The following is a 13,703-nucleotide window of genomic DNA, read 5'->3' as shown; positions in this document are numbered from 1 at the left end:
CGTTTTTCCCCAGTGGCCAACCAGCACTCGAGGCTTCCCCTTGATCCAATCCCGTAGCCACTCGAGCGGGAGGGCTTCACCTGCCCGGAGCCCCGCGTCCCCGCCTCCGTCCGGCCATCACATCGCCGGCGCACTCAGCAGATGAGCCGCCCTGCCGCCGCTCTTTTTCCCTCCATCTCTCCCTGCGTATCCCTCCTCTCACATCTCTCTCTCTCTCTCTCTCTCTCTGAACCAGGACGCCGCCCCATGGCCTCCAGCTCGTCGGTGCCGCCCACAGGAGACCACCTGCGCCGAGCCACCCAGCGCCGTTCCGCCGCCTCCGTCTCGATCTGGGTCCGTCCCCGACCTCCGGCCATCCCCTGCCTCCCCAGAGAACACCTCTGCAGCGTCGTCCCGTTCCTCTGCTTCATCGCCGTCCAGGAACACCCCGAGTCCAACACCGCCGCCGTTTCACATCAGATCCGGCCGAGGACCGCCGGATCTCGCCGCCTCCGCCATGGATCCCCCATCCCCAGACCTCCTCTGCACCGCCTTGCCTGAGCCGTGCCTCGACCGTTGCACCTTCACCATGTCCCTGCTCTCCCTGTCGCGAGTAGACCTGGCCATGGGCAGCCCGGCCCGGCCGGCCCGGCCCGAAAAAGCCCGACCCGGCCCGGCCCGACGCTACTCCCGGGCCGGGCTCGGGCCTAGATTTTGAGCCCGGTGGCCTGGCTGGGCCAGGCCCGGGCCCGTCATTTTTGCAGTTTTCTGAAGAGGCCCGGCCCGAGGCCCGAGGCCTGGCGGGCTTTTGCATGTACGGGTCGGGCTTGGGCCCAAAAACTAGGCCCGATGGCCGGGCCGGGCCGGGCTCGGGCCCAGGTTTTTTGGCTCGGGCTTGGCTAGGCCCAGCCCGAAGCCCGGCCCGGCCCGAGGTTTGGCCAGGTATAGTCGCGAGGGAGACGAGCACCTCGCCTGCACCCGTTGACCGCATCGCTCAAACGGGCGCGGCCTCGCTCCGTGCCTCATCGCGCCCCGCCCGCGACCCAGCAAGACGCTGCTGTTCAGCCTCTCCAACAGCAGGCCTCAAGGGGCCCAATGTGAGCAGTTTCCATCCAGCCCAGATCCACCAGATCCGGCCTGTATCGTGTTTTTTTACATAGAGCGTTTTCCTATTTTTCCCAGAGAACGTCAGTTTTGCAGATTAGTCCCTAGGATCATGCATCTAATAACTTTTTACCCGTGCATCGGATCGGAATAAATTATATATGAAAGTTGCTTAGAATTTTGTCTAGTTTAATAATATCCAACTTTCAATCATGTTTGACATGTTTAAAATGATGTTTGTTTAAATTTGCTCTATGGACATGCTAAAATGCTTTAATTCATAACTAAATAACCGTAGCTCAGATTTTAATAAACTTTATATGTAAATGGGGTGGGAAAATGCCTAGTTTAACATGGTGGCTTCTCCTTGCATGTTTAGTAACACTAAAATATGTTTTAGGGCAGATCAGTACCAAACCTTAAAATATGCATATGGGGTTTTACCGGAATTGTTGTTCGTTGTTTCCGGCCTCATTTAAACTTGCCTAGATAGGTAGTTTTGTTGTGCTTCACCTCTTGCCATGTTAATCAACATTTAATATTGTTGGGTACATAAACAAGATCGAACTAAATAACTTGTTGTGGTGTTTCGTCAATATGCAACTCGTTGCATATTGATCTCCACTTAATTTGTAGAATTGCTTGTGCACTTTGCCATGCCATGCCTCTTTAAACCGGACATGCATCATACTTGGTTGTGCATCATGCCATGTTCATGTGGTGGTTGTTTACTGTGTTGTTTGCTTCTTTCCAGTGTTGCTTCTTCGGGTTGGTTCCGATAACGTCGCGTTTGTGAGGACCCGTTCGACTACGTCCGTTTGTCTTCTTCGTGGACTCGTTCTTCTTCCTTGCGGGATTTCAGGCAAGATGACCATACCCTCGAGATCACTTCTATCTTTGCTTGCTAGATGCTCACTCTTTTTCTATGCCTATGCCGCGATACCTACCACTTGCTTATCATGCCTCCCATATTGTTGAGCCAAGCCTCTAACCCACCTTTTCCTAGCAAACCGTTGTTTGGCTATGTTACCGCTTTGCTCAGCCCCTCTTATAGCATTGTTAGTTGCAGGTGAATATTGGAGTTTGTTCCTTGTTGGAACATGGATATTATTGTTGGGATATCACAATATCTCTTATTTAATTAATGCATCTATATACTTGGTAAAGGGTGGAAGGCTCAGCCTTATGCCTGGTGTTTTGTTCCACTCTTGCCGCCCTAGTTTCCATCATATCGGTGTTATGTTCCCAGATTTTGCGTTCCTTACACGGTTGGGTTATAATGGGAACCCCTTGACAGTTCGCCTTGAATAAAACTCCTCCAGCAAGGCCCAACATTGGTTTTACCATTCGCCACCTAGCCTTTTTCCCTTGGGAGTCGCACATCCCGAGGGTCATCTTTATTTTAACCCCCCCGGGCCAGTGCTTTTCTAAGTGTTGGTCCAAACTGAGCGATGTCCGGAGCTACCAGGGGCAACTCTGGGCTGGCCTACCCGACGTCTGGCTCATCCGGTGTGCCCTGAGAACGAGATATGTGCAGCTCCTATCAGGATTTTTCGGCACATCTGGGTGGCTTTGCTGGAGTTGTTTTACCATTGTCGAGGATGTCTTGTAACCGGGATGTCGAGCCTGATCGGATTGTCTTGGGAGAAGGAATATCCTTCATTGACCGTGAGAGCTTGTGATGGGCTAAGTTGGGACACCCCTGCAGGGATTGAACTTTCGGAAGCCATGCCCGCGGTTATGGGCAGATGGGAATTTGTTAATGTCCGGTTGTAGAAAACCTGAAGTTGGTCTTAATTAAAATACATCAACCGCGTGTGTAACCGTGATGGTCTCTTTCCAGCGGAGGCCGGGAAGTGAACACGATGTTGGTGTAATGCTTGACGTAGGTTGTTCTAGGATCACTTCTTGATCATAGTTGTTCGACCGTGCTTTTGCCTTCTCTTCTCGCTCTCTTTTGCGTATATGTTAGCCACCAAATATGCTAGTCGCTTGCTGCAGCTCCACTTCATACCCTTACCCTACCTATAAGCTTAAATAGTCTTGATCGCGAGGGTGTGAGATTGCTAAGTCCCCGTGACTCACAGATTCCTTCAAAACCAGCTTGCAGGTGCCGATGATACCGTGCAGGCGATGCAACCGAGCTCAAGGAGGAGCTCGATGAAGATCGTGTTCGTCATGTTGTTTCCGTTTCCAGTTGATCAGTAGTGGAGCCCAGTTGGGACGATCGGGGATCTGTGTAGCATTTGGGGTAGTCTTCTTTTATTTTGGTTCCGTAGTCGTACCTTGAGTGTATTTGGATGATGTAATGCTTTATCCATGTAATTGTGTGAAGTGACGATTGTAAGCCAACTATGTATCTCTTTCCCTTATGTATTACATGGGTTGTGTGAAGATTACCTCACTTGCGACATTGCTTTCAATGCGGTTATGCCTCTAAGTCGTGCTTCGACACGTGGGAGATATAGCCGCATCGAGGGCGTTACAGAATGACGCAGCCAGAGCTCATCGCAGGTTAAAGGCCTGTCCTCTTATGCTTGCTCGAGCCACAAAATCACCCAATTAGTGATCGCCAGTTTGAGCTTTATGTTACCGATCTTCCGTTGCCCCCATGCTTGCAAAGCCACTGCTGCGTTACGTATCAAAGCATCCAGTCGTTTGAAGGGATCGGTGATGTTTTCATTACACACCCAGGCTTCCCTAACTGCATCCTCGAATCCCTCCAGTTTGGTCCATAAGAGCTCAAATCTGAATCTCCGCTTGGGGCTGCAGATCGCATTGGTTTTAAGCAACAATGGAGCGTGGTCAGAAACGTTAGTTCCTACGGCTTGCAGAAAACAGTCTGGGTTCGCCAAGTCCCAGTCCACCAACACGAGCACACGATCAATCTTGGTTAGGGTTGGGTAGTCCCTGTCGTTCGCCCAAGTAAAGCGCCTCCCATGCATGTAGGGTTCCTTCAATTCCATGTCATCCACAAATGATCTGAAGCTGTTGAGCATCCTCCGGTTAATGTTGGTATTGTTCTTCTCCGACGCCCTAAGGATCATATTGAAGTCTCCTAGTATCATCCATGGTCCTATGCACCCTGCCCTACGCTCACGTAAATCATGCAAAAAGCCAGTTTCTGGTCATCTCCTTGAGGACCATACACAACAGGTACCCACCATTTGAAGCCATCCTTGTTGTGCACAAGGCCGGTTAGTGAGTGTGCATCCGTGAAGATGGTGTCCACCTCGAGCACCGTGGAGTCCCACGCTAACACAATACCTCCACACATATTAATCGCCGGGAAATAAGCAAATCCATCGTACGATGGTCCAATGCATTGCATCATCATATATTGGTCCATTACATCCAGTTTAGTCTCCTACAAACACACTATGTTGCACTTCACCGAGGAAATAAACTCTCTAACCGCTTTTCTCTTCGCCGGGTTGTTAAGGCCTCACACGTTCCAGCATGTGCTGGATGGGTTGATATCCATAACACAATGAAGGAGCGTCCTACACCGATCTGCACGTGAACATCACGCAGCCATGATCACCGTAGAACTGCCATCCATCTCCGTCCCCTGTGGTGGTGTCTTGCCAAAGATGGCCGCAATCACCCTAACATGCTGCTCTCGGAGTGGTGAATCAAACAGCTCCTTGAGCTCCTGCACCACCTTCTCATCTGGTTCCAAATCATCCGAGGCGAGGCCAAGTGCTCGTAGAAGAACATTCTCCGCTGGAGTGGCCTTGGATGTGGCCGCTGTTCCCGTCCTCTTGGTAGCTCGAGTGGTGCGGCAAGGTGTACACGGGATATTCTCAGAGCTCAGGGAGGTGCCTTCAACTTCCTTGAAGAGGGGGGGGGGAGCTAACCTTTTAATAATGTTTGAGCAAAATGCTTTCATGCGCGCATATGCAATCTCCTCTTATGGGTTCATACCCGAGCCTCTCTCCAGGAACAGATTTTGCTGCTCACCCAGCCTCTGGCACTCCCTAATCACATTAGACTCCAGAGTGCTGGTTGATGCGACAGGTACATGCATGCATGTATCCGTCCCATCCGCCAAGTGCCTATCAGGCAGAATGGCATGTGTCGTTGTCATGCATCAAAAGTTAGACACCCTCAGCATCGCGCTCTTAGAGCAACTCCAATGGGGCGACCCATTTCGTCTGCGGCCGTTCGTTTAGCTCGGCGCGGACAGAAAAGGCGGCCCAACGCGCCGACCCAAACGGACGCGCGTCCATTTTTCGTCCGCGGGCGACCCATTTCCGGCCCATTTTGAGCCTGATTTGCGTCGGCGCGGACACGCGACGGACGCGCACGCGGTCGCCTACTCCTGTCCCCGGGCCCGCTGGTCTGTGGCACATTGGCCTCCCTCCCCCCGGCCAACAAGCAACCCTCGCCGCCCGCCTCCTCCGTCACTGACGCCGCCGCCCAGCTGCCGCCGCCTCCACATCCGCCCAGCAACGCCGCCCCTACCCCAAGTCGCCCGCCGCCGCCGGGGAGCAAACTAGTTCCCGCCGCCGGTTTCCCCACCGCACAGCCGCCCCGCGACCAATAAGACGCCTCGCCGGCCCCGCCACATACGACCGGCACGCTCGTTTGATGTCGTCACACTCGTCGGACGCCGGCAGGGCAGCTAGCTGGTCTGTGGGCGCCGTGTCTCCCCTCGCCAGCCGTCTCCTTCTTCGACGCCCGCAAGCTGTTCGACAGTTTGCCAAGGTACGAAAATGGACTCCGCCGACGAGTTCTTTTTCCACAATTTCATTTGTGACTCCTACGATTCGTCGTCCAACGATGAGGAGGAGATATTGGCTGCCGTGTTGGTCCATCACCACCTCAACAACCAGCGGCCGTTGTTCCGTGGCTCCATTCTGGGCCACCTTCCGGCGTTGAATCGTAACCGCGAGAGCGGGCATTTCCTTCTCTGGAAGGACTACTTTGATACAACAAACCCATTGTTCAAACATCACAAATTCCGCCACCGGTTCCGTATGAGTAGGCATGTTTTCAACCATATTAGAGAGGGAGTGGTCGGCTATGATGACTACTTCGAGTGCAAAGAGGATGTCATCGGCAAGATTGGTTTCTCCTCTTATCAGAAATGCACTGCCGCCATCTGAATGCTTGCATACGGAGTGCCCGGTGATCTCATTGACGAGTACGTCCATATGAGCGAGTCTACATGCCTAGAGTCCCTGTATAAGTTCTGCAAGGCTGTGATTGCTGCGTTTGGCCCTAAGTAATTGAGAGAGCCGACAACTGCAGATACAACCCGTTTGTTGGCGATGAATGCTAGCAGGGGCTTCCCGGGGATGCTTGGCAGTATAGACTGCATGCACTGGGAGTGGAAGAACTGCCCTTCTGCTTGGCAAGGGCAGTATAAGGGACATGAAAGGCCTTGCACTGTCATACTAGAGGCCGTGGCGTCTCAAGATCTCTGGATCTGGCACTCTTTCTTTGGCATGGCTTGATCACACAATGATATTAACGTGCTTCAATGCTCGCCGGTGTTTGCTAGGCTTGCCGAAGGCAACAGCCCACCGGCGAACTTTACTGTCAACGACCACAACTACGACAAAGGGTACTATTTGGGTGACGGTATCTATCCTTAGTGGACCACTATTGTAAAGACAATACCCAACCCTGTTGAAGAAAAAAGGAAAAGATTTGCCCAAGAGCAAGAGAGTGCTAGAAAGGATGTCGAGCGTGCCTTTGGTGTTTTGCAATCTCGATGGGGCATCGTTCGGTATCCTGCTAATACTTGGAGCACGCAGAAACTATGGGAGGTGATGACTGCTTGTGTGATCATGCATAATATGATCGTAGAAGACGAGTGCCCGGAATGTCTGTACGATCAAGGCTTTCAGTTTCAAGGTGAGAATGTTGTGCCTGAGTATGGAGTAGCGGCAACATTTGAGCAGTTCACTTAGTTTCATGAAGACATGCATGATTGGGAAACTCATGTGCAACTGCAAAATGATTTGGTTGAGCATATGCGGACTCATGTTGGCAACCAATAGATGTATCTTCTTTTATTCGTTTGTAAAACTATGTGAAACATTTTTATTTTTATTTGGCCTGTAACTATACTATTTATTTGGGCGGACTATTTTGTTTGTTAAATTTTTATTTCACAATATGTTGAATGCAATGCAAAATTGGGCGGCCAGCCGGCCACGCCTGCACATATGGGTCGGCGTGTTGGATGTGCTGTCGACCCATATGAAAAACAGGACGGACGCCGGACGGGCAGCCGACCCAAACGGACAAAAAACGGACGAAATCGCCGTTCGTTTGGGTCGGCCCGTTGGAGTTGCTCTTATGTCATCCTCAGTGATCTCAACCTTATCTTCCGTTCTGACCGATGTCCCCGTCCGTCAGACTATCAAGACAACAAGCAGGAGCTTACGAAGATTGGAAAGAGATAACCAGTTAGAATTTGTTATGCTCACATGGTTACCAAGAATTTTGAGTCTATTTTTCACTTAATAATGCACCGCAGCTTGGTTAATGTTTCCCACAAAGTCATCCATACGAAGACTATATGGCAACCATGGGTGGAGTATTTGGTGGCGCAACATAGATGCCTAAAGGTGTTGGAGAGAGCACGTAGTACGTCCAAGTGCCCAACAACTCCTGGAGCCCACAGGTCAACGCAGACGACACAGGTCGCCAAAGACTCGGTCAGCTGAAATGCAGGGTGATTTTGCGGGGGAGGGGCAACGCGGGCGTCAAGAGAGTTCGTAGAAGATACGGGTCGCCAACGACGCGGTCATTTCTACGGGATAACAAAACACTGCGTCGTAGACTTCACTTGACCCGGCGAAGCACAGAGCTCCTCCACCTCCACTCTATATATTTGCCCTACACGACTTCACTGAGCCACTCACATCGTCCGCGCAACCAACCCCGATCGATCGAGGTGACCACAACCAAGCACCGAACCTTCCTCCGATTCGAGATCCCTACTGGGTAGTGAGCGAGCATGGACCTCCACCTCCCCATAGTTCACCCAGGCGCGGCGCCGGCGGGCAACGTCGAGATGGGCCACCAAGCACCAGCAGCAGCCGTGAACCCGCCGCCACCAGCGGCTCACGACCAGCCGGCCGTGAACCAGCAGCAGCTCGGCGGGCAGGGACCGAACACCTGGGTCGGCAACGACGCCAACACGCTGCTGGTGGTGGCCACGCTGATCACCACGCTCACCTACCAGCTCGGCACCAACATCCCCGGCGGGTACTGGCAGGAGACAAAGTCGGTGGACGGCAGGGAGCTTTACCGCGCCGGCGACCCCATCATGCGCGACCTGCACCGCCCAAGGTACGCGCGCGCCGTGAAAACCACTCGATCGGTCGTTCATGCCATGCCAGTATCGGTTGACATGCCGGATGTGCAGGTACTGGCTGTTCATGGCGGCGAGCTGGGCTGGGTTCGCGAGCTCGATGGTGATGACGCTGAGCCTGCTGGTGCGGATGTCGGCGGACTCGCGGCACGTGCGGTGGTCGTTCGTGGTGGCCTACTCCAGCCTCGTGCTCACCTTCGTGGTGTCGCAGCCCAGGACTCACCTGTCCATGGACATCCTCGTCTGGGCGGGCGTCCTCGCCTTCCTCTGGCTCGTCATCAGCGTCCACCCGGAGCACCGCACGCGCATCGTCCAGGCACTCTGCTGCAGCCACCGCAACTAGGAGTTGACTGGCGGGTGGCTCTATCGTCCAGCCGGATACGTAGTTTGATTGGCCAGGGAATTAGCGGTAGTTTTTTAAATAATCCGAGGGAGTATGCTCAGTGAACTAGTTATGGATGATTACCGTTTTCTTCAAGCTGTGTGACATATTGCTGATGTTAATGAATTGACGCGAGCTGTGTGACATACTGCTGATGTTAGTGAATGGACAGTCACGTGAAAGGAGAAAAAACACGGCAAAAATAACAGTGAAGGAGATTTTTTTTCTTCTGATAAACAATATAAGTTTCCTTTTAACAATCACCGTGGGGAGAGCATCCCCACCTGAATATATTACTCAAAGCGCCAGAGGCAGGGTTACAAGAGAGCGCTAGCGCGCAGGGAAAGGTATTGACGCCAAGACACGACAACCACCCTTTTATGAGGGAATCTAAGGTTTCAGAAGCGTAGTTCTAGGTGTGTGATTTTCATTGCGAAAAACAGAAGCGTTCCTAAAGCCCTAAATTTTCTATAAAATAGTGAGCACGACCGACGGCCAAATTTCGTAGTCGAGCCCGGTTGGTAAAGTTATATCCCAAATTACAACAAGCGAGAGTGGTGCGGCGAGCTGTAGGGCCTCCCAGACCTGAACTGCAAACGGGCACTGGACAAACAAGTGAGTAGCATCCTCCATCGGTGCATCACATCGCGGGCAAATAGAACCATTAGTGATCGTCTCCTTGAGGAGATTGTACTTGGTGTTGAGTAGAGGTGAGGGTAAACAGTGGCTAGAGGTTTATGAGTGATCCAATTATCGGTCCAAAAAAAGTAGTAAGGCCATTGTTTGTCGGCACAAAGGATATATTTTGAAGTGTAGGTAGCTGAGAGTTTACCACTTTCCAAAAAACGAGGGGTTTGTAGGTTTATCTGCGATGGAGTGGGAGTATCTATTATAGTACCAGTTTACCCAAGGTAGGCTCTTACCCTAAAGTAGTTTGAAAGCAAACTTCATTAGTAAGCAATTATTCCGGAGAAGCAAATTTTTTATGCCTAGACAACCAAATTTTAGGTTTGGAAACATTTTTCCAAGTAATAAGACACTGTGCTCCCGAGCAGTTTGCCGCGGCCCAAAAAAAGGCTCTACGAATCACGTCTAGTTGTTTTAAGATCTTTTTGGTGATACGGAAAACTGACATGAAATAAACCACTATTGAGTCGAGTGCAGAAGAGATTAGGGTAAGACGAGCTCCACAAGAGAGTAACCGAGCAACCCATCCAGTGAGGTGTTTTAAAGAGTGTTGGATGATGGGTTGGAAAGCTGGAGAAGGTAGTTTGGTGGGGGGAGGGAGGTAGACCAAGGTAAGGTTGAGGGAACGCAGAGATGACACATCTGAAGATGTTGCTAATTACATAGGCTAGGTTGGGTGAGAGGTGGACGGGGAGATACGTGTTTTGTGGAAATTGAGAGAGAGGCCGGTCACGTTGGCAAAATTATCGAGAATTTGTTTGAGCTAGGCCCCGTTGGAGGAGGCATTTGCCAGGATGAGAGTGTCATCCACGTATTGTAGGACGGTGGGGAGGAGGTTGGGGTCTAAAGAGTGGTGAAGAAGGCCATCATTATGAGCTAGTATGATCAGACGTTGCAGGATGTCGGCAACAAGGATGAAAAGGTAGGCGAGAGCGGGTCACCCTGACAAAGGATGTTTTTGCAATTTATCCACGTACTGGGCACACCATTTAGCATGACCACTATTTTTATAGAGGAGAGGAGGGAGTTGACCCATTGAACCCATTTCAGGGGGAAAACCCTATGAGTGAGAAGCTGCAAAAGGGTGGGGCAAGCGATTGAATGTAACATTCCAAATTTTCAATTTGGAATGTTATACACTAGATCATCATTGCATATCACATTTATTGCATTTTGGTTGATCCTAGAAATTTCACGCAACTCAAGGACCCTCGGAGAGAGTTGGGGATTTCGTTATTTTCATATTTGAGTTGTCTCAAATTTTGAAAATATGATCATTTGATTTTATTTATTTTCTCTTCAATTATTTTTATTACAAAAATATGAGAGAGGAAATAAAATGACTTTCCCAAAATAAAGAAATATTGAGGACTTAATAAAAAAATCAAATAAGATTTTATTTTGGTTTTATTTGCTATTTTATTTGAATTTAGAAAAAATGTGCGTTTTTTAAAATTGCATTAAGGCCCCAAATAAATGTTCATCCTCTGCGGCTTGATTTTAGAAGCCGGGGAAAATTTATTTCGGGATTTTTGGAGTCCATTTAGTATTCCTTTTGTTTTTTTTCCGAGCGTAATTATTTAAAAAAAAGTCCGAACCGACCTTGGGCCGTAACCGGCCAGGACTCCTCTTGGCCGGGCCTCTTATAAGCGCCCCGAGGCCCCCGGCCAAGCCCAGCCGCGCCCCCGCCCGAAAACCCTAACCCTAGCCGCCCGCCGCCGCCCGCCGCCGCCCGCCCGCGCCGCCACTGTCGCCGGACCGCGCCGCCATTCGCCGGATGTCGCCGGAGGTAGTTTTTTTCTTTTTCGCCTTCGGTTTTTCTCAAAAAAAAAACCGTTCGGTTTTCCGACGGTTTTGTTCGTTTTTTAGTTTCTGTTTTTTTAAATAGATCGGTTTTTCTGGTCTATTTAATTAAGAGCGTTCGTTCGTTCGTTCGTTTTAGCGAATGTTTGTCGTTTTTCTTTTTCTCGGATTAAATTCGCGATTTTTCTGATCGCGATTTCCTGATCCTATTTTCGTTTTAGTCTAACTTTTCGCTCGTTTATCGGAATCAGGCGATTCAAGCGCCTGGAGTTTCATCTCGAAACCCTCTTTCCGTTTAACCAACTCAAACAAGTTTTTGCCACTGTAAAAATTGCCCTAGATCCAGAATAGTAAACAAAGCCTGTTTCTTTTGCCGTTTGTCTTCCGTTGCTTCGTTCGATTTGATTCTTTTTGCCAACCGGAGTTCTTAAGTTGAACTTTCTGGTTAGATCTCTTATTTGAGTTTTACCTGTGCATTAGTTGAGTACTTATTGTATGCTTGTTTGTTTGCGATAGAGTACCCGAAGTGCGCTGCTTGCTACTTCGAATCGCTAGGTTTCCTGGATCATCAGCAAGGCAAGTAACACTTTGATCATGTTTTCCCTTTATCCAGTTTTATTGCATTAGATCAATCCTCACACATTGCATGATTAGGATCTAATTAAATTGTGGGTTTGGGAAGTAGTTGAGGTAGTACCTATTACCTGTTATTATCAAACCTTTGGGAGTTACTTCTACGTTTGCTTATTATGCCATGCTATGCTAGTAGACGTGGATTGGGTGAGTGTATCCATGACAGATGTGAGATTGTTAATTAATGGTTTATTTAAGGTGGCAACTTAAACACACATCTGGGTGGATTGAGGCACCTGGGTATTCCAGCGATTGCCTGTTTTCTTTTGGACCGCCACCCAGGCTCAAAGGGATCATGAGATTATTCATGCTAGAAACTTCCGTGTGCAGCCACAAGCTATTATGGGCTCTAGCATAGTTGATTAAGTTGTGCGAACTCTTACAGTGGTAGACTAGCAGATGTAGGGGAAAGTAGGTGTAACGGTCTACCCGATCGTAAGGTGCTAGCGCTTCTGAAAGACTATGTCTCGGTCATCCGTCTTCTCAAACACCATGTAGTGCGAGAAACCAAACGGAGGCGATCGAGTCTTGTGGGGAAAAGTGCGCAAACCTCTGCAGAGTGTATAAACTAATCATGATTAGCCGTGTCCCCGGTTATGGACATCTTGAGTATCTAGTACCTGGATTATCATGTGAATCTCAACATGTTACTCTAAAATTAATTTTGTTGGGTTTTGTTTAATGATGATGCTTAATTGGGATTGAGAATGCTGTCAACCATTCTCAATGTTTAACAACTACCATGATAGTTAAATAAAATTTATTCCTTTGCAGTAGGGAAAAATTGGCTTTACGCAAAACTGTAACCATAGAGCTTTCCACCAGCCAAATATGCATATAGAATAGCCTATTTCATTCCATTACTCTCTATGTGTTATTTTGCCAGCATATTCCATGTGCTGACCCGTTTCGGGCTGCAACGTTAATGTTGCAGACTTTTCAGACGACGATTAAGGAGTTTTTAGGTCGTGGTTCTATACTTAGTGATGCTGTTGGAGTTGATGGACTCACTTATCTTCCAAGCCTTCCGCTGTTATCGTTATTAGATGGCCTTAAGCCATATTTATTGTAATAAGTTCTCTTTTGAGACACTCGATGTAATAAGTGTGTGATTGCTACTCTGTTATAAATCCTTCAAGTATTGTGTGGTGTCAGCATTACTGATCCAGGGATGACACCCGAGCACAGAGATTGGACCGTTTGAGGTCTAGTCGCTACAAGATGGTATCAGAGCACACGCTGACTGTAGGACACGACCAATAAGCTAAAGACCTAGATCACTACTCACTCTCTTCTCTTTCTGACTTCTCATCTTTTCTACTCTTTTAGGATGGCGGATGCAAGGAACAAGTTCACGCAACCGGATGAAGATACACCCTTTGGACGTCACTTGAAGGAAGTCACTAGATACCTGAACATAGGAGTACCAAGCTTCACCGGAACCTACAACGCCACTTTACCTGAAGAAGAGCGCTGGATGATTCAAGTTCAAGTTCCAGGAAGGACGTTCATGCCAGTCACTGAGCCCATAGAGTTTTCTTTTGATGCACCAACTTGGAGTCTAGGAAAGAGCATGGCAGCTCACATCGCCATGGGACGCATTGGAGAAGTCTACCGCAATGATCTCAAGGATACTATCTACCAGATTTGTGGGCGCCGAGATGAGCACTGGGAGATGATCAGCACCAGGAAGGATAGATCAGTTGCAGCTTTTATCCAGGAGTTAAACCAGCACATTCGACGTCAGGAGAACCAGATGTGCGCCGACATGATAGATCTGAA

The 13,703-nt window shown here is 49.4% G+C and overlaps 1 protein-coding gene across 1 annotated transcript; it reads left to right on the top strand.

Annotated features, from left to right (window-relative positions):
- Nucleotides 1-7,941: 7,941 nt before the first annotated feature.
- Nucleotides 7,942-8,944, top strand: LOC123081800 (uncharacterized). Its single transcript, XM_044504324.1, has 2 exons — nucleotides 7,942-8,394; nucleotides 8,471-8,944. Exons 1-2 carry the CDS (start codon nucleotides 8,060-8,062, stop codon nucleotides 8,757-8,759), a joined length of 624 nt encoding a protein of 207 aa, XP_044360259.1. The 5' UTR covers nucleotides 7,942-8,059; the 3' UTR covers nucleotides 8,760-8,944.
- Nucleotides 8,945-13,703: the final 4,759 nt, after the last annotated feature.

This window comes from Triticum aestivum, chromosome 4A (assembly GCF_018294505.1).
Source record: "Triticum aestivum cultivar Chinese Spring chromosome 4A, IWGSC CS RefSeq v2.1, whole genome shotgun sequence".
In the NCBI taxonomy this organism is placed as follows: domain Eukaryota; kingdom Viridiplantae; phylum Streptophyta; class Magnoliopsida; order Poales; family Poaceae; genus Triticum; species Triticum aestivum.
This window is presented reverse-complemented; position numbering and strand designations above follow the sequence as displayed.